Source organism: Spodoptera frugiperda, chromosome 3 (genome assembly GCF_023101765.2).
Source record: "Spodoptera frugiperda isolate SF20-4 chromosome 3, AGI-APGP_CSIRO_Sfru_2.0, whole genome shotgun sequence".
Classification (NCBI taxonomy): domain Eukaryota; kingdom Metazoa; phylum Arthropoda; class Insecta; order Lepidoptera; family Noctuidae; genus Spodoptera; species Spodoptera frugiperda.
This window is the reverse complement of record NC_064214.1, coordinates 7,253,338-7,279,320: the sequence shown is the minus strand read 5'-3', so window position 1 is coordinate 7,279,320 and position 25,983 is coordinate 7,253,338. Positions and strand designations below refer to the sequence as shown.

Here is a 25,983-nt window from a genome sequence, read left to right as displayed (position 1 = left end):
TTCGAATTGTTGTGCGTGTACCATTTCATGCCGGGCTCTGAGTGAAGAAAGAAGTACAAAAATGGGTTGGTATTTGGTATGTATCGTTTTTAAATGTTGTATTAAATCTGTATGTTGTATGTTTCTTGTCTAATTTTATGTTTGTTACTCTGTAAGTAACTCTGTTGGTTGTTGGTTCTCGTCTGATTCGTCTATGGTTTTATAACGTAAACGTCATTCATAAACGTTGAGGGCGGTCTATGGTTTGTGGTGTCTGATATGATGATGGTTTGTCAATAGTTCTTCAGGTATTGGTCTTTTCAGCACCATATGGGACCTCAAGCCTGTGCCCAAATCAACAAAAAACCGACTTTCTTTCGACTGGGTCTTTCGATATTCATAGTTTGTTCGTTCATTTCTTCTTAGGTAAAGAGGTTTGGTAATAAGGTAATAAGGTCGTCTTTGTAGGAGCACATTTTGAGCTAAGTAGGTGTATTTTAGGTTTAAACTTTGTATCATTACAGGAGTCTGTACATTTCTCTAGTTTGCAATCTTAGTGGGTTTTTTTAGAGTATTTATCTACATGGTTTGTTGTCTGTTGTCTCGTCTGTTTTGATCAGGCGCCGTATTAAGCGTTTAGGTAGTTGTAAATGGTAGATAATTTTGGTTCATGGTTGATTCAATCAATCTATCTAGGATTGTCTACTTACTAGTAAAGGCATTGCATTTGGTTTGAAAATCTAGTGTTCTTTAAACAACTCAGATTTTTGTTTATTTTAAGGGACATGACAACGATAGCTTCGGTAGACTTAGAAACTATTTACGAAGTTGTATTGTAGCGAATTTCTGTTTATATTTTTTTCAATGCCTTAAATTCATAAAGTCGTTTTGTATTTTTTACAATAGAAGTATTTATTTACTTTTAATAAGTTGGTAAAACTTCACAGACTTTGTTGGAAAGTATCGATACGTTTTAAAAATAAATAATAATTTACTTATTTTTCAATTAAGTATCGTTGTTACTGGAGATTTATGAATCTTTTTTTAGAGGGGAAATCATCCAATGACTTCTTCAGCCTTGGGTGAGGCGGGAGGGAGTGTTAAACTCTTACTGACTAAAAACCACCCCGGTCCTAGTCCTGCTTTAACCCGCTAGGTAGTCCGCAGTTCCGGGAAAAATGGGATGTTGCGAATTTGCTTTTCTGTGTACAATTTATTTAGCTCTAAATAAATTGTATTGTAAAATACGTAACATTTTGTTTGCTATGCCCGACAGCAACCCTTAAATTCCTAGCCCCAAAAAATAAACCGGCAACGCACTTGTAACGCCTCTGTTCTTTCGGGCGGCAGAGATTGCTTACCATCAGGTGACCCGTCTGGTCGGCTTATACCATAAAAAAGTAAGTAATTTCAATTTCGAAATTCACAGAATTTGCACGGAGTCCGCTGTTTGTATATGACACCTCTAATATAACTAAGTGGTTACAATAAAAAGGAAATAAAAAAACTTAAAAACAACTTTATTTCTTGTTCTTTAAAAGCTTAAATGCTTTTAATCGTAACATCGTAATGATATGTACAGGTAAAGGGTATAAATTGACATACATAATATCATATCATAAAAATATATTATACAATAAAATTGGTCATTTTGATCCATATACTAACAATATTGTTTTGTAATTGTTCAAAATATGATTATTAAAAGTAGAAGGCACATTATTTTGGTTTTTTTTTAACAATTTGATCTGTAAATTGATATTACGTAGTTATTGATTCATAAACTTTAGATCACACAGGTTGAGCTAAATATTTTTTATTGTTGAATTACAATATTTAATAGGTACACGTATTTAATACAGAATTTTATCTACATTTCCATTTGAAGTGGAAATTACATACAGATTTACAAAATATTTGTTTTCTATGTAATACTAGACTGCACAATTGAAAGGTAAGTCTCTAACAAATACATAAAGTCCGGGTTACGGATTGGGGATTGCGGATTGGGTATTGCAGATCGGTGACTGGCAATTGGCGATTGGCAATTGGGGATTGTGGATGTGGATGTGATGTCGTTTTTGCGATACCTTTCACAAAACGGTATTGTAGCCTCATTCTTAATTTTTATAACTATGTTCTTGCCTATGTTTCTGTTTATTTTCTTCGTTTAAATTCTACAGAGAGTGGTATAGCAGGGTGGTATAAGAGTCCTTTCGTCTCAATCGGGATATCGTTGGGCTGCGGGAGTTTGGCCAATGGGAAGATTTCAAAGTTGAGTACCACAGCCGCTAGCGCGTACCTTACTGTGTTCATTCCTATGCGTTTACCTGTAAATGAAAATACTAAAACATTAGTATTTGTTTGAAAAATTTTACTGTCTTTTTTACTAAATTGGTGAGCGAACTTGGGGTTAGTAGATTTTTGGTTCGGCTAAAGTATGGTGGGGTTACTGGGGTTGTACCATTTTATGCATGCAGCAGCATGGAATCTAGAATTATGTACCTATACCCACTTTGACTGCCGACAGAAATGTCTTGAAGGCTTCCATTATCTAATTTATGTAAGTATGGTAACTCCCTAAAATATAAAAAATATAAAATCAAAACACAAATTATTAATTGATCATAAAATCAAGCCACCTCTGACCCATTTCTTTCGATCCTGCTACACAATAACAAAGGTCTATTAAGTCACGATTCCAGATTAATTCCTTCATTGTTTTTGACCAGGACGCGACGTAACAATACACAAATTAATAACACAATGGACCAAGGATCCTAATTAAATGATCGTTAATGTAACTCTCCATCATTTTCACCCAGAACCCTTCAACAGAGGGCCTATTGCGAGTTTTATTTTAAACTTAACTCGTTTGAAACTTTACCCCGTAAGCGTCCACAGGCCCGCATCGTACGCATCGGACGGATCGCATCAAACGGATTGACTGCGTCCGGATTTCCGACGCGAGTATTGGAGCAATAGGATTACCGATGTCACTTTTTCTCGGATTTTTAGCATCAGCATTCCGTATGACGTCATCGGTACGCATCGTATGTAGGCATTGCTGATGAGCTCTCCGTACGATGCGGATCAGTGGACGCAGTTGTATGAGTTTCTATACAATGCAAACTAAAACACATTGCGTGCGATGCGTCCAATGCGTACGATGTGGGACTGTGGACGCGTACCTTTAATGGGACCAGGCGCCGAGCATCATTAAAGTAAAACGTCGCACTAGGCCCTCAGATCCTGTCAATATGCTGTCAAATAATGACTAGTGATCCTTTCAGTCTGTCAATTTGTCAACCATAACAATTAATGAACATTTTAATTATCAATTAGTGAATTGGATTAACTCCGTCGGTGTTTGGGTAGTTACTGGTGTCGTATTTTGTTGGTGATCAATAATTTAATTAAACTACTGATCGATGTAATTTTTGGGACACACACACACTCTTAATTTTGATGACAATATTATAATCTAATTGTTTCCACAACTACCTCAATTATGTATAAAAGTGTTTAAAATAAAACATTTTTAGAGGCAATACAAAGTAAAAGACTATTATCTTATATGTATCTATTAACATTTTTGTTTTTTGAGGGAGGAAAATCATCTAATAATTTTCTTCTTCTCTCGCCTTGAGTGAGGCGAAAGGGAGCGTCAGAATTTTACTAACTAAAAACCACCCCGGTCCTATTCCTGCTTTTCGAGCCGGAGCCCCGGTAAGCCCGCTAGGCAGTCCGCAGCTCCGGGTCGGCATCAGCCCTAATGAGCCCAATCTGTGGTTGTCTTACTAAATGTTATTTTTCAATAAGAATATAGCGCAATAGGACCGAAATATTTCCTCAAAGTAACAGTCAAGAGCTAAGGTAAACAATTATGTTCCTGCCAAGTCCTTCTGGGTACAACAAGGATGATGTTATTTGTTGTTTTACAGTTCAATTGTGAGAAAATCGAGTTTATTTTGCATAACTTCCGATTCCAAGGATTTCGATGGTTATTATTTATGTATTCCTTCATTAATTTTTGGCATTTCATGTTATTTGATACTTCTGGTTAAACCGACCAATCTACTCAATTAGCTGTCAAGCTATTAATGTAATATTCGTTGTAATACTAACTAACGAATTTACAACCAAAATTTTGGAATAATAAAGTTGTGTTTCGTTTACATCATGATTCCTGTTTGAATTTCACACTCATTTTAACTAGCCATGTTAGGGGTCACATGTAATAGAGGTTTCTTAATTTCTAGTTGAAGGATATCCAGGTTGGTTTCTTAAAAGCCTGTGAATTTTCGACATTTTTAACCTCTATCTTTATAATAACTACCGTACTATCATGAGATAGTAGTATACATAAATACCAAATTAACCAAAAATCACGGTTTACTCACGTACATAATAATGGAGAAATGCTCTACTAGTTTCGAGTCACAAAGGGACTCTTCATTATGAGCAGTAGTTTCCATTAATGTACCTACGTTAGTAGACTGTGCTTTTAAGTTAATCAAAAACCTCAATAGAATTTTCTAATCATAAATCCATATTACAAAATGACTCACCAATGCACATCCTAGGTCCTTCTCCGAAAGGTAAGTACGAATAAGGTACGATATTGTTGGCGTTCTCAGGGAGGAACCGATCAGGTCTGAACTCCTCAGGGTTGGGGAAGTACTTGGGGTCCCAGTGCATGCCGATGGCGTTGATGTAGACCACCGTGTTGGCTGGTATGGTCAGTTTCTCGTTGACCTGGTAGTCTCGCAAAGCTTTACGGTCTAACCAACCCATGATGGGGTATTTTCGCATGGTTTCTGGAAAAATGTTTCATGTTTATGTTAATGATTTATTTATTTATTTATTTCAACTCTTATAACTAACATTACAGGTAAATTATATAACCTAATGCGTTAGTCAGGCCTTTTGGAAATATTTTTTTAAAATTGCTCCACATTTTTTTTTTTTTTTTTTTTTTTTTGAGGGGGGAAAATCATCCAATGACTTCTCCCGCCTTGGGTGAGGCGGGAGGGAGTAACAGACTCTTACAACTAAAAACCACCCCGTTCTTCTCCTGCTTTGACACTTAACCTTTTACGTATGTCCGCACTCCGGATCACATCAAACTAGGCCCCATCTGTGGTGGTCTGGCTCTTTGAGGCGCGCGCGGAACGCGACGCGCCGTACGCACGGGTCTGGTTGTGGTGGGCGGCGAGCTACCCTTACTCGCCGTCCGCAAACCGTACCCTACGGTGGCCGGAGATCGTCACGCGATCCCCGACGCCCGGAGTGTCTTCTGCGGCGGCTGGGGCGTGAGGAGGATCGTTCCCTCACGCGCTCCGCCTCCTCCTTAGCTAGCATACTGCTTCGCACACGGCGTCCCATTCCCCCTCGCTCCGCACCACCTGAACCAAAGCCGGACGCGAGAGGTCACCGTCGCTGATCACATCCCTGAGGACACGGCGGTGCTCAGCCCATGCAGGGCAACCGCTACTGTATGCTCCACCGTGTCCTCCGGATCCACGCAATGCCGACGCCCGGGTGTTTCTTCCCGCTGAATCCAAAACGGGTACCTACCGAAACTTCCGTGTCCGGTAAGCACCTGCGTCAGGCGGTAGGTGAGGACGCCGTACGCCTCTCTAGGCACTCCTCATTACCGCTGCTATAAAGAGAGTAAATACGGTTGACAGTGGTTGGTTTGGAAATATCCCGCCACGCACTGATCTTGGCAGCGGAGTTTCGCCCCGGCGATGCGCCTCCGCACGTAACCTATATACGTCCGCGAGCACTTTCGCCTCCAGATACGGCGGTAATCCGGCAAGGAGGTAGCCGCCTCCCCGGAGATTGTGCGGTACCCACGGATCATCCGAATGGCCATCCCTCTGGGATGAAACCAGCGCGCGAGCTGGTCGTCGCCTTAAATACACCGGGGCCCCATACCATAGACCGCACAATCCCCGCGTTCCGGCAGGAGGCGTTTGGTCCCCCGATTGGGTACAGAGTGTTCGTTCCAACAGCCAAACGTCGGAGTTCCTCGAATTTCCACCGACTGTCGAGGACGAGTCCCAGGTACATCGTCACCTCGATGCCGTGGAAACCCCTCCATTGCTCCACATTAGGATTTTCTTCTATGCCGTGAGTGCGTTTATAAACATACAAGTTCACAAACACATTACACCCAGACCCGGAACAACAATCTATGAACACAAAGAATTGTCCCCGCGGGACGATCCCGTTGTACGGGAGCCAGTTGCCTAGCCACCGCGCCAACTGTGCAGTGTACCTAGGCTTCTATTATTATGAAGAGAGTAAATATTGATTGGTTGCTTTGGAAATTCTAGAATTTGTTTAAGTTTTTTCGTGTTTTAAGTGTACCTACTCTAAAGTTACTTACAACAAGAGAATATGAGGACAGCAAACTGAAAACTACTAAGTACTAACTTACTAAGATACCTAGAGCATAATTTACCTTTAATGACAGCGTCCAAGTACGGCAGCTTAGCGAGGCTCTCAGCATCAAACCGTTTGCCGTTCAGCGCCTTCTCTGCTTCCACTAGCTCATCGTATAATATTTTCTGGAAAGAAAACAGCTAATGTTACTCTTTTGGAACCCCACAATTAATATGGTAGATGACTAATTTTTATTTTAATGTCCGTCTTGTAGATTATTTTAAAATATTATACACGTATTTTTTATTTTCTTACGGAAACAAATACTTTCGAAGATATGTATATCGATTTGAAATGTCACGTGACGTCACTTCTAATAATACTACTAAGCAAATAATCGGGAAAATTATATTCAATTATAATAATAATTGATTGTACCTGGTATTCACGGTTGTAGGCAAGTTCATAGACTGCGTATGTAAGAGCAGAGGAGGAGGTGTCGTACCCTCCTTGCAGGAAGATCATAGCGTTTGAGATCAAAATGTCGATGTCCATTTCTGAAAGTAAATGATATCATGATACCTGGAGATACGAGTAATTTTTGGAGCATCATCTCTGGAGAAATAAATGATGTATTGGTATATCTTAAAGGCATTTCAAGTATTTCAATGCGTTATTGCGTTGTGTCACTGAGGTTACCGGATTCCCAATGTTTATTGGGCCCTTTATCAATCTTCCCAATCCTCAAGTCCCTAGCAACCTTTAAATTCCTAACCCCCAAAAAGCCGACAACACTCAAAACACCAGGCCCGTTAACTTGTAACGCCTCCAATGTTTCGAGTGTCAATGGACGACGGCGTTTACTTATCATCAGGTGATCCATCAGCTCGTTTACCGGCTTATACCATTAAAGTAAGAGTTGAATGAGACAGATCGCTTCCAAACTACAGATCGAGTCTTTGGTTGAAGTATTATGTTCAGCATTGGACGTCTTCTTTTTGATAAATAAAATATCATATTTTGCTAAGTACTCGTACCTTGATTTTCCTTCTGAGCATCTATCTTCATCTTCAGTAGTGCATCAAGCAAGTCCCTCTTCCCATCTATGTCCTTTTCAAACCCTCCTCGTTCCTCAACCATTACCTTGAAGATTTTCCTAAAGTATGTTACTGTATTCTTTGGCCAGAATGAGAACCTGAAATTGAATGAAAAGTACTTTTGAGTTTCAAAGAGTTTGTAAGGACGTTTATACATATATTTATGTAATGTTATATGATGCTTTAAACATATGAATGGGGGGCAAACGAGCAGACGGGTCATCTGATGGTAAGCGATCAGCACCGGCCATGGACACCAGAGGAGTCACAGGTGCGTTGCCAACCTGTTTTTTTGGTGTAGTAATTCAAGGTTCGTACTAAATTAAGTTAAGTCTTAGTCGGATAATGATATGATATGAAATGTGATTAATTTCAGTCAAGACTAAACGATATTTTTTATTTTTAATTATCATCTAGGAACAAGTTCAATGACGCCTGACTTTAACATAAATGATAAAAACATGGCACAATTTCTCATGGCTCAAAATATTTACCTCAATATATCGACCATTTCTGGTAGAAAGAATATGGAAGACCAGGCCATGCCCCTCCACTGGTTGTACTTCTCAAACTCCTTGGTCATCATCCGCAGCGGACCAGTCGAGTTCCTCGTGGATTGGCACTGGATACCAAACGATGACTCTCCGATGATGTCTGTTGCGTAATCAGCAAACAAAGACTGGAATAGAAAAAGGAGTAATTGGTTATGTAGTGTTACAAAATGCCCGATTGATAAGTTTACTCTTGAGCGTGTAAACGTGGTGTTTTTGTTGGTACACAGTTACACACATACACACACGCTTCTTCACGCAGTCTAAATAATTCCACATTCCTTTTTACTTTTTGCCATGTTTTTTCTTAATTTTTTTTAAAACGTTACCTCACACTAGGATCTTCTTCTGTGACGTGGGAGCGTTTACAAACATACAAGTTCACATGCACATGACACACAGACCCGAAACAATAATTTGTGGATCACACAAAGAATTGCTCTGTGCAGGAATCGAACCCGCTACACGTTGCACGGCAGCCAGTTGCCCAGCTACCGCACCAAACAAAGTTAACTACTGAACTTTACTTAGCATTTTTTTTATCTTTTCACCCAGCAGACGGACGACTTTCCTTTCTTGTCCATGGGTGTGTTTCCAATTTATTACTTACATTCAGATCCCGAAAAGCATTTTCTCTATCACACAAATAAGTCTCTATTAGAAAATTGAACCCGTTGCAATCAAAATGATGAACTAGACTAAACAAACAGTTACCTTCAATTCACTGACGATTCCCTTCTCATTGTCCGAGTTGATCCTGTAGATCAGATCGTCCACCTTGGCCTGGTACAGCTCCTGCCAGCCTCGCAGCTTGGAGCCAGTGAACACTGATGTCAGGCGTCTGCGGAGCGAAGTCCATAATGGATCCTGGAAGAGGAAAGATGATTTTTAGGTTTAGGTATATTATGGTAGTTTGTTTCCTTAATTTTGAAAGTATACAATTACAGCAACATCACGCCTTTTATCGCCGAAGAGGCAGAGGTGCACATTACGGCACGTAATGCCGCTATACACTGTACACCCACTTTTCACCATTTGTGTTATAAGTCCCATGTAATAGGTGGTGAGCCTATTGACATTTACATAAGTATATTTAAAAATATACATATAATCGAGATGTCTACTGGATATATTATAGATATATGTTTACCAATCAGATTAATCTTAAATATTACAATATATGATGGTAAGTTTGTTTGAAACAAATAATTTTTACGATTACGTACTGTAAGTGCAGCAATTTTAAGAAAGACTCCATATGCATTTGCTGCCATACTCAGAAACAATTAATAATAACTTAAACCATTCCTTAGTCACGATTTTGTTCCGAAAACGGTTTCTAAGGACAGGGTTAAGTAATCATTAAATGACTCTGAGCATGGCCGTTAGAGTAGTAGTGGAGATAGCTGCGGACAATACAAAATGCAGTAAGTAAAAACAAAGCTATTTCGTACTCACATCAACGGTAAACAAATTGAGGGCTCCCATGGGATCAGACTTGCCAGAAGCAAGCATCCTATTCCTGAAGGTGTCAGCGTCTTTGACGAGGATCTTGCGCGACAGGTCAGGGTCATTGATGACCAGCCCGCGGCGCCAGAATATCCAGATACCTACGTATGGAGACGGCCTGTACTTCTGGTAGAGCTCAATAAACCATGTACCCTGGAAAGTTTAATAGAAATATTTCTTATTATCTATACTAATATTATAAGGCTGAAGAGTTTGTTTGTTTGAACGCGCTAATCTCCGAAACTGCTGGTCTGATTTGAATAATTATTTTTGTGTTGGGTGCATTTATCAAGGAAGGCTGTAGGCTATAAAACATCACGCTATAGGAGCCAAGCATAGCGGGTGAAACCGCGCGGAAGTAGCTAGTAATTAGATATTTGGAAGGGTAGGCAGAGGTGCACATTATGGCATGGATTGCCACTGTACAATGTATAGGTACCCACTTTTCACAATTTATTTTGTAAGTCCCATGTAATAGGTGGTGAGCCTATTGCCATATACCGGGTACATTTCCAGAATCCGTGCTACTACTGAGAAAATATCATGAGATGTTTAATTTGTAGAATATTGAGTGATAATACCTATATAATATTACCTGGCTTCTAACAGAGTGGCGTTGCGAAGACAAATGACGTCATAGATACTGTGACAGAGACGAATCTGTTGCAGACAATACAACAGTTGGAACAGGGAAATGTATACAAAATAATATTTATTCGTGTTGGCTCGGGTTTTGGCAATTTTAGGGAGTTTTTCCATAAGAGTAAACGCAGTCACGACACAGGACAAAATAGTATAGTGTAGGGCAAATTAAAAAAAAAAAGAAATAAAAAGTAATACTATAAAAATATAAAAATTGTCAGAAGATAATGTAGCGTCTGTCGCGTTTATAGCTGCATTTTTTTTAAGTTTTGATAAACCTCTATTATTGTATTTATAATTATTGTAAGGTTAACAGAAATGTCAAGAGATACCAAATATCAAAGTAAGTATAGGTTGCTGCTTTATTTAAGTACTGGTTTTAACCGATTAGGTTTAATCTTTTTGATGGATGATATCTAAGTAGGTATATTACCATTGTGTACTGTAACACCAATATTTATAAATAATACGAAAATCCCCGATAAGAGAGATTATAAAATCTCTATGATGATATGATATGATGATAAGTACTTGGCAAGTCAGAGTCGTACATTGAAATATCGATTATAATGATGATGTCTAGACATCGATATTAAATCTATCATTCAAAATAAAATCTGTAAAGGAAATGTAGATCCTCACTGTTCGTACGGGCATAACTCCTGAACGACTGTGTCGAAATGGATATTATTTTGTTTAGTTGTGTTCGTTATTGTCAGGGTTGGGTTGTTGATACGTGTGAAGCCAAGGTATGCTGCTCATAAAAAATCCTTCACTTTCATGGTATGATGTTCTTGAGAAAACAACAGTTTACTCACGTAAGTTAATGAAGGAAGACTCTACTAGTTTCAAATCACAAAGGGACTCTTAATTATGAGCAGCGTGCGCAGACGCGGTGAATGTCGCGCAGCCTACTGACAGTAGAGCAGTGATTATTTTTTGAATATTATAAATGCGAAATTTTATATGTTTGTTTGTTTGTTACTCTTTCAAGTTATAACGGTTGAAAGGATTGAGATGTTTAGAACAGAGGTCTGGATTATGTTCTGGAAAAATTCAGTGGGAACGCGAGCGATGACGTTGGCAGAACCTAGTAGTTAATTCATAAATTCTGTTACATGTGAATGGAATTTACACTACGTGTCGTAATGAGCACCTCTGCCTACCCCTTTGGGGATAAAAGGCGTGACGTTGGGAATGGAATTTACCTCGCAATCTCAATGAAAACACGATTAACGAAGAGAAAAAAGATAAAAATGCACTTTTTATCAATATTGTACCAAAAACGTGTTCAAATACGTAAGTAACGTAAACTTCATCATACCAGACGACCTCGAACAATGATAAAACAATGTTTAATCAAAAATAATATCTATTATTATCATATTAAGTGTCATTTTGTAGTTTGCATGTCATTGTAATTAGGTACCTTGAGAACGTTTACGATAAATTCTGTAATTATTTTAATTTAGATAAATAATCTCGTTATGTAAGTCAAAACAATGACGACCAAATATAAACTGAGACTATATTTTTTATAGTATAAGCCGATAAACGAGCAGACGGATCACTGATAGTAAGCAATCGAAGCCGCTCATAGTCACCCGAAACACCAGACGCGTTATAAGTGCTTTGCCGGCCTTTTGGGGGTTAGGAATTTAAGGGTATTAGGGAGTCGGGGTTTGGAAAGATTGGCGGGTGGGGTAATTGGGCATCTGATAACCCCACTCACACACGAAACACAAAGCAAGCTTTTTCTGTGAGGCCGTGGTATGACTCCGGTTGAGTCGGCCCATTCGTGCCGAAGCATGGCTCTCCCACACTTAGCAAATATTATTAGTTTGATTATATCTCAAGTTAATCTGATAACTTCACTTGTCATTTTATCATGACGTTGTGTGCAGAAAACTTCCAAATATTTGCACACGTGGAAACAAGACAAATATTCAATATTTACTGAATAAATTGATATCATTTATTGATCATTGTGTTACATGATGTAAATACCTAATTGGATTAAAATTGTGCACGAAGCGTTTATTATTTTATTTCCCACACTAACTTATTCTGAAAAGAACTGTGGGAGACATAATGCTCATACAGCAGTTTTGTATTCAATGCAAACGTATATACTGCACAGTTGGTGCGGTGGGTAGGCAACTGGCTACCGTGCAACGTTTAGCGGGTTCGATTCCCGCACGGAGTAACTGTTTGTGTGATCCACATAATTTATCGTGCACAAGTCGTAACAAGGTGGCCATCACGTGATAATGTATGTATAATCGGGACTAACAAAAAATACGTAAAGTGCGATTCAGATAATTAAATGTAGCCATTAATTGGTAGTCAGTAAATAAACGCTATAGAAAGGGCTAAGGTCGGAGTTTCTTTGCAAGACCGTATAAAAAGAACAGAAATCGCCGACGTAGCCCGGCGGATAAGGAAGCTGAAGTGGCAGTAGTAGTTAGTAAAATTTATTGCGATAAAACTAATTATAATGTAATTTATAGGTTATAAATATGAAACCTGCCAGTAGTGTAATTTATATTATAGATTGCAAAAAGTATACGGGCATCGAACAAGTTAAAGAATGGATAAAATGACTGCCTGTGTTTTATTTATATTGAGAAATATTTATCGTAAACACTTTATATAATTTTAGGTTTGAAATTCCGTTTTATATGTATGTAGATTATTTTAAAAAAAGACACGTATTTTTTATTTACTGACCGTACAGAAACAAATACTTTCGATGGATTGATTTAAAAAATCTCGTGACGTCACTGCTCTTTAGATATTTTTATACTTAAAAAATGAATTTTCATTCGTTTTATCTATATATTGTTTTCTTATACGATTAGTTAAAAATACGTCTAACATTTTTTCATTACCTAACGGACTAAATAGAATTTTAATTTTCATACCCCGTCATTATCACTATTGTGCCTGTTCGTTGGTCTCCTTATTTTTTACTTGTAAGATAAAGGTGAGTTTCTAGGAAGGTTAACTTTTTTAAATCCCGTTTAAAAAATCTTAAGATTTTCTCCTGTAGGTGCGTATACACATTAACAATTTCACATACACATGACACCCAGATCCGAAACAACAATTTGTGGATCATACAGAGTTGCCCCGCGCGGGTATCAGACCTGATACATCTTACACAGCAGCTAGTTGCCCAGCCACCCCGCCAGTGGTGCAGTAATTGGAGATTAGTAAGAGTAAGAAATAAGTACCTAACCTCATTATTGATGGAAGTTACATATACATTTCCTAAGTATATATAAAGTTCTAAAGCACCTATTTGATAACGTTTTGTTAACAATTACATGCAAAGAAAAAAAGGGGTTTTTAGACTGCTTCCGAGGTATTATTCCGAATATACATACACATTCCGAATATACGTTTTACTTCCTTATATCTCGACGCGGTAATCAAACAGATACTTAAAAAAATATCTATATGCAATTGTGAATATAGAATTTTCTCAGTTTTAAAGTCAGAGTGAAATAATTTATTACCTAAACTAATAATTAGGTCAGGGTTCGTCGAGATATGATAGGCCTAATGTTCGTGAGTAGTTATATCTACAATACAGTTCAAGGCTGTTATTGTTATATAAAAATAAAGTCATTTAAAAGATCTTCAATTGATTGAGAAAGTCTAAAATGCTGAATTTATTTGAAGCAGACCATGGAGTGTCAAATTAGGCTTTTTGCTTTGTTCCCGTGGACGGAAATGAGATGATATGAGTATACAAATAAAAAATCGAATATTACTTATTTTGTCAAAGTCAAAGGATCTATTTCAATTAATCCTAAATTAGGCACTTTTGAAACTTCAAATTGAATTGTCCGTCAGTCTGTCCGTCAGTGAAGCTAGGCGCTCGTTCCAAAGTGTTGCTTCGAATAGAGAAGAACGAGCAAGAAACTCCATCGTTACTCTTTTAAAAAAAATGATGTTTACAATATCTCTGATACATTATTTGATCATTTGATCATTTACCTATTGGCAATGTAAGTATCTTACAATAATATAGTAGTGAACGAAATGTGACTGCAACCCAAAATGTTGCAGAAATATTTCTGCCAAAGTAAGGAAAAAAACGAGAGAAAACAAGAAATGAATACAAACCGGATTCTTCTTCTGCAAAAACGACATGCTTCCAAATAAGGGATGGACTGGTTCGCTTGGAACTCCCAGTTTCTTCCAATAGTTCTTCATGGAGACCCATTTTGAGTACAACCATAGTGATATAATGAAGAGAGGCAACACAAAGATATAGTACATTTTGTTCCGCGGTACTGCCGGCACTGGCTTCAGAGATAGGGACACTCATTATATATGTGATTCCGCTCTTAAGTATCTACTACTTTGTGTAGCGGCAAGTAATAGCGTCAATACTTGCTTCTGCCCGCGACTTTATACGCGCAATCCCGTTCCTGTAGGAGAAATCCTTGGAGAAAAAGTATTCTAAGTCCATCTCCTGGTTTTAAACTAACTCTCTACTAATTTTCAGCTTAATCGATTTAGCCGTTCTTGAGTTATAAGTAGTGTAACTAACACGACTTACTTTTATACTGGGTTACAGGTTAAGTCGACCTAGATCCTTTAAGATAAGATAGTTTCCATCAATCCTGACTAGTTTGACCAGGGAACCCTATATCCTAAACTAATAAAGATTAGTCTGGACTCCTGGCTGACCACGGTAACAGGTCCACCTCTTCTGATCGACTTATTAGGATAATTGGTGTCTAGTCACTCTCTGACACTACTTCTGAAGTGCGCAGGGCACCCACTATGTTGAAACCACATGATGCCACGAATGAGGTTTAATGGTAACATCGTCAAGCAAATCAAATAGTTCGTCATTTAAAGTTTTTTTCCAAAACTTCTAATGTTATCCTAATATTAAATACCTTATTAGAAAGCTAAAGAATTTTAGATATTTTATCATAAATCTGCAACACATCCGTCATAGGATTATCATCTTTGAAGTACCTAGTACATTTTTTGCCGAATAATGACAAAACTGATAACACAAAATATGTAATAGGTATTACTCGTATTAACATGATTTGTGACAATTCAAAGTTTACAATCACGTTTGTTTATTCATAAAAATATTGTCGTGTCATACGATTGTGATCAGAATTCATTCACTTATCATTACATAGACAAATTTAATCTATCAGTCAGTATGTTTGTCAATGTCTAATCTAAATATAGATTCTTATGAAGAATATAGCAAGTTAGTTTTGCTCAACGGAGTAGAAGTCACGTATTTTCGGTCACATTAAGGGCCTTACACGATGTTATTTTTTACTGTGCTCCTGTTAGGGTGATATGCTGCGTTACTATGATGTGACCACTAGAGATTTGTTATGCTGCGTTGCTCTGGATGCGTTTGGCTTCCACTAGTCAAATTTAATAGTACACATAGCTTAGCACTGGTGGAAACGAACTCCACTAAGATATATATTTTTATATGAAAAGATGCGTGTTATGAATGCATCTATGGATATGTGCTATGGATATTTTCCCTAATTATCGGTACATCGCATACTCGCGCTGCGAATCTAGCACAGCTACATAGTATCAGTGGAAACGGTCACATAGTTTCACAGAGTAGCTATTACTTACATCTTCGTAGGATAGCTACATAGCACATCTCTGGTGGAAAAGCACCTTGAAACAAGCACTCATGAAACATCAAAATTTAATACATTGTGTATGGTAAAAACTCTCTACGTACTACAATATATTGGTGTCAATTGTTTTTTAAGCCCTAACCATAAACAAAATAATATCAGAAATTTAATCACGATGTATATTTAAATTCGTTATTAGACACGGGCTCACATCCAAATGATGCAATTTGTATTATTATAACACAGTGCAATGCATGCACATGTAAATATGTGAATACTTTGTATGTGAGTAGAATTGCATTTGGAATCGTCATATTGGCAGTGCGGCGTTTAACCCCGAGCCTAAAGAATACGATCAAGATCAGTCCACAAATGTCACTCTGCTGGTGGACAAAAACCTGTCTTGGCTTGGAGAAGGAATAATCAATAATTATACTTTTTTTTTTGAGGGGAACGATCTTTCGATGACGTCTCCCGCGTTGGGCGAGGCAAGAGGAAATGTCACACTATTACTGATTAAAAAGAATACGAGGAAATGTCAAACTCTTACTGAATAAACACAATGCCGTTCCTACTCCTGCTTTTCAAGCTGGAGCCCCAGTCAACTGTAAGGCCATCTGCAGCTCCGGTACAGCCAGGTCTAAAAATCAAACTGAGACTGTCTATGAGTAGAGCATCCGATTAATTTACTTCACTGATTGGAAGACGAATTAATTCTATTCTAGTAGTATATATTTAATAAAAAAATACTTTTGAAAATTATTCCCCCCAGACGATGAAACAGGGGTGGCAGTATGTATTTATAAGTGTAGGTAAGTGATCAGATCAATACAATAGGAATACATATCATTACAGGTAGATTACTGAAGCGATTAGGGGAGTAATTAATAATTATATAATTATCATTATGAAAGGAAATGACTTGTATTATATCTCGGTAGTAAACAAAATTTAATTACGTACGTATTCCTATTTTAACTACCTATAAAAATAATGATGGAAATGATTTGCACATTGGAGAAAATACTCTCATTTAATACAAACTAGAGTAAGAGTTTTTTAGCATGAGAGATGATTTAAACTAAGCCCTTACTTGTAATTGTTAAATGTCATTTATAGCTTGGTGAAAAACAAATTAAGAGTTACTTGTCTTATCTTAGGGGATCCTTAAAATTTTTGAAAGGTTGGTAAAAACGGGTAATAAATATTACTTCTTATTCCTTGAACCATAGAATTAAAAGGAACATTGGACTTTAAAGTAATTCTTACGAAATTTTACTTAGAAGAACTGGTTAATACTTGACATAAAAAGATGACCTACTTACAGAGGGGTAACGCCCCCTTTTCTAATCCCCTTTAGTGATACAAAACAAAAATTTTAAATTTCCATAATTAAAACCAAATTACTTTTCCGTTCCATAGAATTCCGTATTAATTAAAGCCATTAAAAAATTAATATTTCAAAGCCAAGTCTGAAACCATTAGGAAGCCCTTTGTCTGCCAAGTGCCCATTGATCCGATGGAATAATAGCGTTATTGTAATTCAATTAGTGAGGTCCCCGGTTCGATTCCCGGTGCCAATTATAAATGGGACAATGGAGTAAAATTATATAATTGATGATATTGGTTTTCAAGTCTGGCTGCCATACGTTGCGTGCGATTTATGTATTGTTTTGGTCATTATTTACTTTCTTGTAGCGGGTTCAATCATGATTAGTTTGGGTTATTTGTTTTTCCATAATGTGTAGGCTGACATACATATAAATACAAAACTTTCATATCTTCGCTGTCCGAAATCATAGTAGATAATGAAGTAAGGAAATAAATTTTAGTTTAATTTGAGTCATAGATGCGTCATTTAGAGCTATTAAAGAAAACAATGATATTATAAAAAGTTAAATAGTATATACTTACATGAACTGCACGGTTGGCGCGGTGGCTGGGCAACTGGCTGTTGCAAAGTCTTTTCATGGCAAATGATAAAGGATTCATGGACAGCACTGATCCATGGTCAGCAAGTACGCAGCCATAATCTTACACTTTAAGTAACTTCATTTATAGGCGAAATTCAAACGCTGATATTCTGTGAGGCCGTGGTATCACTCCGGTTGAAACTGCCCATTCGTAATGAAGCATGGCTGTTCCATATTGAAATCATGTCACTTTTTTGTGAGAAAGTGAGAGGAAAATCATCCAGTGACTTCTCTCGCATTGAGCGAGGCGATAAGGATTGTCAGACTCTTACCAACCACTCCGTTCCTACTCCTGCTTTTTCGAGCCGGAGCCTATCGGGGCTCCGGCTCCCGGCGAAAAACCCGCTAGGCAGTCCGCAGCTCCGTGTCAAATGACGTCATTACATGAAGTAATGCGATTGTAATGACGTCATTTGACACGGAGCTGCTTCAATAAGATTTTGAAGCCCTGAAAAAAGAATTAAGGTATAAAGACTTTAAACCATTTAATAAACCCAACTTCCATACTCTAAACATGAAAAAGATACACCTACAAAGAGATGATGCAACATTCTTTTGTTACAAAAGCCGTTACCGTAACAAGGGTTGTAACTTGTAACGATACAGCAACCGAAGTTGTTCGCCGCCCCACCGCCAGGTCCACCTTAATATTTTACAACTTTTCAACAAGTTTTTTTTTTCTAAGTAATTAACTGGGCGGGCTTAATAGTGTGCGTGCTAAGACATAGGAGGAAGCGAATGGTGCAATTGGAGGTGCCAAATTGTTGGTATTATTCTTGCTGATAGAATTTAAACTTTATTGTCATATATTTAGGATTCACTAACGTTGTCTAGTTGGTTGATTTACTATTTATAGTTTTTGTCGTTAAAAATATAACAAATTGTAATTATTTTAAGTGATGTCTTGTTGTGTTTCATGTGTTACGTAATAAAAACAATATCGTAAAAAATAATCATGTAAACAAGTGATGTTTTGATGTTTTTCTGTTAATGGGTATTGTCTTATTGCTCGAATAACTACTAACTTAAGGCGCGGTGAATAGACAACTTTTATGTATTTGAGGGGGTGAAGCAGGTGAAGTGGGTCTCGTGTACTGAGGGGTGCACCGTGCAAATGTCATTGATACGCGTATTCCATTTTATTTAGGAGCGTAATTTCGCTACTATAGTTTCATGGACGATTGGCCCAGTGCGTTGCTGTCTAGATTCGCGTTCCGTGATCCTTAAGATCGAATCTCATTATTCGTATTAGTTTTTGTTTTTTTATTTTTTCAATAGTATGTTGTATACATTTTTATTTTATTTTATTTTATTTTTTTTTATTAGTTTTTTTATGACTAAAACCGAAATCGAACAATAATTTACACAAACTTACTACTACTATAGTTTTTGCGCTAGTGACAGTTGCCTGTATGACGTTGACTCCTATAACTTAGTCCGACATTTATTTAGTAGACCGAGATTTGAGAAAATTGTTATTGCTTATAATAACCGGTAAATGGAAGCTCTCAACTTTCCACACAGACATAGTCTACAATTTTTCCTAAAGTATGTACCTAGCTACGCTTTAATTATTATCTTACTGTGGGCTATTTAAAGGAAAAACTCCAGATTTTTTTATAAGTTATGTGTGTTATGGTTTTAAGCAAGGAGCGTTTTAACATCATAAAGATATATCACTCGTTTATTAATATTATTGCTTAGTGTTTAAAAACGTGGCGACCTAAATGCCGGACGTTTTTCTCCTACAGTGAGTTTGTTAAAGTTTGTATGGCGCGGCACCAGCGCGTTGTATCGATAACACGCGCGTGTCGCTTCCGCATCGCTACACACGCGCGTCAGGTTGCAAAGGTCTAAGGCCGCGTCTAAATCGCGTCTGTAGCGAAAGACGCGATACGCACGCAAGTTCGCGTGTATTTGGTACTGGAATATATTAAAAAAATCAAGCAGGTGTATTGAAATAAAACAGTTAAAAAATATCTATTATGATCTTCAATTAAATAGGGTAGGGCAGTAAATTCATCTTTCAAACTGAGATACCATAGAGAGAGAGATGCACGCCACTGAGAGAGATAAAATCGATCTTCCAAGAGTGAAAAAATATCGCCATTCGTGAAGGAGGTCTGTGATGGCCATTAGCTGCATTTTAATGCAGCTTTATCCGTCGCTGATAATGTTTTTAGTTTGATACCTTTATCATAGAACGTAAGGAAACCCATTTCAAAATGTGAAATGTAATGCCTATAGGTATTCAATTCAAAATGAAAATGCATTCTGCATCTTGTCTGTCACATACACTAACTATTTTCCAGAATCTTTATACATAATAGTTAGCAAGTTAAATGAACGGAACGTTACGTATCCATCTACGATCTAGCGGTAAAGTCGAAGTCGAAGCATTTATTACAACAAAATTAATACTTACTTAGGCACTTTGGAAATATCAAACTAAATTGTCCGTCAGTCTGTCTGTGAGTGAAGCTAGCGGCGCTCATTCCAAAGTGTCAGCATCCGAATGAAGAAGAAGAAGTCGGACGACGTACGTATATTAATATTTAAGCTTCAAACATAAGAACAAATCATGGAATATACAATATTACTTTCTTTCTTTTTTTTTATGTTCATAAAAAACGTTGCCCCACAATTTCAATAGGATTTTCTCCGAGTGGCGTGGGTGCGTTTAAAAATGATCAAGATTAACATATATTTTTTTTGTTGCTCTAACATGCAAACATTGGGCAAAAAAATCTGTTGAATCCCTATTTTGACTATGCACAGCGCCTTAATGTTAATATCTATAAGTAATATTAAAATGAACAGGTAAATAAAAGTGTTGCTAAGCGCAAATCTCGAGGACAGCTGAACTGAATCCGCAATTTTTTTATGTATTACATAGGAAAATATATATTTTTTTCCAAGACGAAGCAAAGATTGCCCAGGTACCGCAAATTATAAAAAGAAGATTGTCTAAATAAAATACAATCTGCTTGCTTGGGTTTAAACAACACTGCAGTATCCATGTATATGTACGACAGGATTTAGTCCGAGATTAAAAATATGTGAAACCTCATCATGTTAAAGTGACGAGTTATAATAAAATTGTGTGTGTCAGTAAATAAAGATTGGGAACAAATTAATTGGGTCCCGCGTGTAATAATTCTGCACCAGCACTCGTTACTGGAGTCTGTTAATTACTGCTGTCTGTCTGCGAAACTAATTACAATATCTGATCCTTCTCATTGTACATTTTGTATCTTTTAATGCGCACATATTTGGGTGAATCATGCAACGTCACGCCTTTTTTGTCCCAGAAGGGGTAGGCAGAAGAATTCGGCGACATTTCCGGCATTGGTAATGCCGCTATGCAATGTATGCCGTCCATATTTCAAGCACTTGTGTTATAAGGCGGGACGCGTGAGACTGTCGTAAGTCATACTGGACACAATTCTCCGACCACCGTGCTACTACGGAGAAATTTCCAAAAATCTGAAAAAATCTCAGTGATACTTTGCCCGATTCGAGAATCGAACCGGAGACCCCTTGCCCAGCAGTAGCACTTGCGGGTTTACCACTCGACTAACGAGGCAGTCATTATTAATATGTAGGTATATGAATATGGTACTTGAGAACTAGTCAAATTCAATACTTTTATCGACGATATTTTTCTATGAATTTGTATGAGATACCAACTTAAGACGTCATCATTCTTTTGCGTCAAATAACACACTTATTTGTAAAAAAAGCTAGAATAAATCGAAATTCCAATAAGTATAAGTATATCGACTGCCTCGTTGGTCGAATGGTCGCAAGTGCGACTGCCGAACAAGGGGTCTCGTCCGAGTCGGGCAAAGTATTACCGGGCTTTGCCGGATTTTCAAAAATGTTTCGGTAGTAGCACATCTGGAATTGTGCCCAATATTGGCAATAGAAAAAGCTCACCCCTATTACATGGGACTTATAGCACAAAATATGGTGCAAAGTGGATGTACAGCGGCATTACGTGCCGTGATGTGCACCTCTGTGCCCACCCCTTCGGGGATAAAAGGCGTGATTGTGTGTGTGTGTATAAGTATATCGTCAATTCCACAAATCAATGAATGGAAGTAGGTACGATTATTTTTTGACGTAGAAAACTACTTGGATAGTAACATGTGTTACTACGTAGGATACGTACTTCATAGGAACTCCGTTTTCAAAGAGTTACTAGGAAAACATGTTTAGTCTATTTACAAAGAGTATATTCATAAATAGGGCGACATTTCGGTCACAAACGCGAATGAAAACCCGAGTAAATCCGAGTTGAGAGCAAAAGAATCGATTCTCGCCATATCCTAGACAGGCATAAATCGACGTTGGGGTCTGCTAGCTTTTAGGGTTCCGTGGGGAAACGACCACGAGCATGCCTACGCATTTTGACTAAGATTGATAAATGTAAAGTGATTGTAAAGTTAGGGTGTTATTTAGAAACTTGGTTATACATCTGTACCCTTAGTACGAGTTTGCTTTATGTTGAACGAAAACGAAACGAGAGCGCGTTCGGAGCTCTGATTGGTCGGCGCGAATTAATCAACCAATGAGAGTGCCGAACGCACTCTCGTTTCGATTTCGTTCAATGTAAAGCAAACTCATACTAAGGGTAAAGATAATATGTATATGGTAAGTTTTTGACAGTGTGACTGCATGGCCTCTTCTGACTACATTCTACATTTTGAATTTAGAAGTACGGGGAAGGACATAATAGCTCAATAATCCCGAAAAATGCAAGCGTTGCTCGCTACGCTAGTAGATGAATCGCTTCTGCTAACAAAGCGAGCACCAGACGGATCACCTGATGGTAAGCAATCGCCGTCACCCATAGATACCTGAAACACCAGAGGGCTTTCAGTATAGTTACGAGATTGAAGAAATTGGGTAGGGGGTAATTGAACCCCCAGTAACATCGTTTACGCGATGAAACATAACGCAAGCGTTGTTTCACGTCGGTTATCTGTGAGGCAGTGGTATTACTCCAGTCGAGCCGGCCCATTCGTGCCGAAGCATGTCTCTCCCACATTTAGACAGAAAACCCACTATTGTCCCTTTACCAATAACACTAAAAAAGGTAAAAATATGCGACTATTTGGTGGTTTCCCAGATAAGGAACATCTGTGTTCAGCATCGTCTCTCACTTGGCTCGGCGATTATATTCAAAGGGTGGGCGGGTTGCGCATATTTCATTTCGGTCGTCGATAGCTCACATGATATATAGCCGCAGAGGTAACTATGAACGCTGTGTTTAAGATATTTTCATATATTTATATGTTCCATGTATTTCCCGTTACTTATTGTAAGAGGAAATGATTTAGAATAAGCGTCTGCTTCTTTGTTTACTTATGGGAATACTTATAATGTTTTATGTTTGTTTGTTTATTGGATGATACTTCTTTGAAATAGTATTACCCGTAGATTGTGGTAGTGGATGGTCTCTTCTCTACATCTTGTAAAATTATTAGTATTCAGAATCTAGTTGAGTTTTCTAAAGGCCTATTGGGGCCTGTAAAAATAACGTATTGGTTAGTAAGAATACTTTAGAGGAAAAAGTAGATTTTCCGCCAACATTAAATACAGCTAAAACAAAAAGTGACGTCTTTGTTACAACCCCTTACCCCGAAAAATCCGTACGTTCCATTTCCTTACAACAAAACGCAAGGAGCTTATACTTAGTTGTTGTATAAATTATTCACAAACCAAATTACCTCGGAGTGTGTAAAAAACCTACCAGAATTTACCTCCAGCATAAAACGGAACGCTTAGTTTAAAATTCAAATTTGGAAGCGTCTAACACGGCTGCCGCTCAGTCGATTTAAGTGCAAATACGTCCGAGTTACGGAGTCCTCGGCACTGGACATTTGCCATGGTAATGAGGGACTCCCACCGCCGGACGGGTAATTCTATTCATGGCTACAATGGTACGAATGCACAGTACAAATAGCGAATTACGCCCGCACTGAATAAAAGAAACGTGTGGTTTAACTTTCTTTTTCTCTTCCTCCAATGCAATCTGCGCTGTTAGATTTGCATAAGTAGGGTCGGCCAGTCACATGCTGGACAAAGGTAATGACTAAATTATACCCAGGAGCGATTGGAAAGCCTGTTTTTCGAACCAATAAATGTGAAAGAAACAGAATTATTCTTTCACGGGAAAATCCGCTCTGTCGTGTGTAGCTTTCTTTTTAATTTTCTCACTTTAACTAACTTCCTTTAAAGTGATTTTCCCCTACATTTAAATGCCACCTCATACAACATTGTGACGTGTTAGTATAAATAAACCTGCACGGGTGACATCCCTGAAAAATGCAGTGGAGATTTTCTAAAAATCCCCATTCTATTTTCGTATGAATTTAAAACTTATTTGTTTGGGGATAAAGTCTAAATTTGCATGTGTTTTAAATGAATTTAGTTGCTGATGCACAATTATGTTCGGTGGCCTGAGAATTGGTACATTATGTGTCGGTCGAGCGAAACATTCAGAATTTTAATACTCCAAAGAAATACTGTTCCTGGTTGCAATTCATTGTAGAGGGTAAACTTTCCGACTGTATTATCTGTTTTTATAAACATACTTTGTAGTGATATGATGTATCCACCCACTATCATTTAAGTGTGGGAGAGCCATGCTTCGGCACGAATGGGCCGGTTCGACCGGAGTGATACTACGGCCTTACTGAAAACCGAAGTGAAACAACGCTTGCATTGTGTTTCGTTGTGTGAGTGAGGTTTCCGAGGTTCCCCTCATTTCCAATCTTCACTTAACCTTAAATTCCTAACATACAAAACGCCGACAACGAGTTTATAACTCTGGTGTTTCGGGTGTCGATTGGCGGTAGCGATTTCTTACCATCAGGTGATCCGTCTGCTCGTTTACCGACTTATACCATAAAAAAAAGATTTAGATAACTCTACTTTTCAAACCCAAATCTAATAAAGCTATAACCCAAAACTCTCCACTCCGCTTCCACGACAGTATCACCCCAATATCCAAACAGATCAGACCCCGAACGGCTCAGAACTTGAAATATTTTCCCAGCAAAGTGTTAAGACAGTCCCAAAATTGTACTTAAGAAAGTTTAATGAAACCTAATTAGACCGTAAATTTAAAGCCAATAGACTTTTCCAAGTGTTTAATCCCGAGCCGTCCAAGCGCAATTAATCTTTGTACAGGGCCGGACTAATCTGTATGCACCCTTTTGATTAATTGGTCGTTTGACGGAGCGATTCCTTAATAAATGGCAGTCGTTTGGTGGACGGACTACTTTTTAGGAGTTATTGGTTTCAGAAAGTGTCTTTTGATGTTGGGGTCAATGATCGGGGAGTTTGTATGGGTTTAAGTGCGGCCCAGTGTTGTAATAGGTACTTATTGATCTTATGGTTGTAATTTTGTTCGGTAAGAAGTTTGTCTCTTTTAATGGTTCTTGATTTTTAATATGGAATTGATCCCGGATTACGTTGAGAGCTGGAATTATGCTTGAGTTTCTTGTATTACAGAAGCGTTTATGGCGAAACGCGGGTACCTACCGTAAGCGTAAAAGTTGTTGCAGCATCAATTTTCTAGTTTTGTAAATGAGGAATGTAGTAGTGCTACATTAATGTTTAACATATTAAATTAGTATGTTTAGTACATACTAATTGACTAAAAATTGTGTAAATATATTGAGAAAAGCTCTATTAGTTTCGAGTCACATTGGGACTCTTCATCATGAGCCGCGTGCGTAGACGCGGCGACGTCGCGCAGTCTACTTTGTTACAGAAACTCTTTGTTACCTAAATTGTAATTAAAAAAAGTTTACTTAAAAAATATCAATATTATTTAGTTAGATGTAAGGATCCCAAATCTAAATCAGTTAAATACATAAAAAGAAAAACATATTCACACAAACAGTAATTTGTATGCAGAGTACAAAACAAATTCATTTAAACGTCTAGTCTTTTCTATTTAGGCTACATTTCCACTTGAATAAAATCAAAAGTATTTTGTATTTGGAAAATTTAGGCTGTGGACCCATGCATTGAAAGTTAGTCATATATGTAAAGGGGTACGAATAAATGTCACTGAGTTTTCATTCACAGGTCTAAATACAGTCCTGTGTGACTCAGTATATAGCAGTTTTTGCCCGGGTCGGCTTAATAATTACACTGTATCCGACTACAC

The 25,983-nt window shown here is 37.7% G+C and overlaps 2 protein-coding genes across 2 annotated transcripts in view; one reads left to right on the top strand and one right to left on the bottom strand.

Moving 5' to 3' along the window:
- LOC118274145 (ATP-dependent Clp protease ATP-binding subunit clpX-like, mitochondrial) overlaps positions 1–25,983 on the top strand; it is a 298,109-nt gene that overhangs the window by 85,102 nt on the left and 187,024 nt on the right. The window lies entirely within an intron of this gene.
- LOC118274242 (cytochrome P450 6k1) lies at positions 1,481–14,501 on the bottom strand. The gene is made up of 9 exons (XM_035591675.2): positions 14,306–14,501; positions 9,479–9,682; positions 8,735–8,887; positions 7,964–8,148; positions 7,410–7,567; positions 6,811–6,929; positions 6,452–6,557; positions 4,551–4,799; positions 1,481–2,309 (listed from the first exon to the last, which is right to left on the bottom strand). Exons 1-9 carry the CDS (start codon positions 14,459–14,461, stop codon positions 2,137–2,139), a joined length of 1,503 nt encoding a protein of 500 aa, XP_035447568.2. The 5' UTR covers positions 14,462–14,501; the 3' UTR covers positions 1,481–2,136.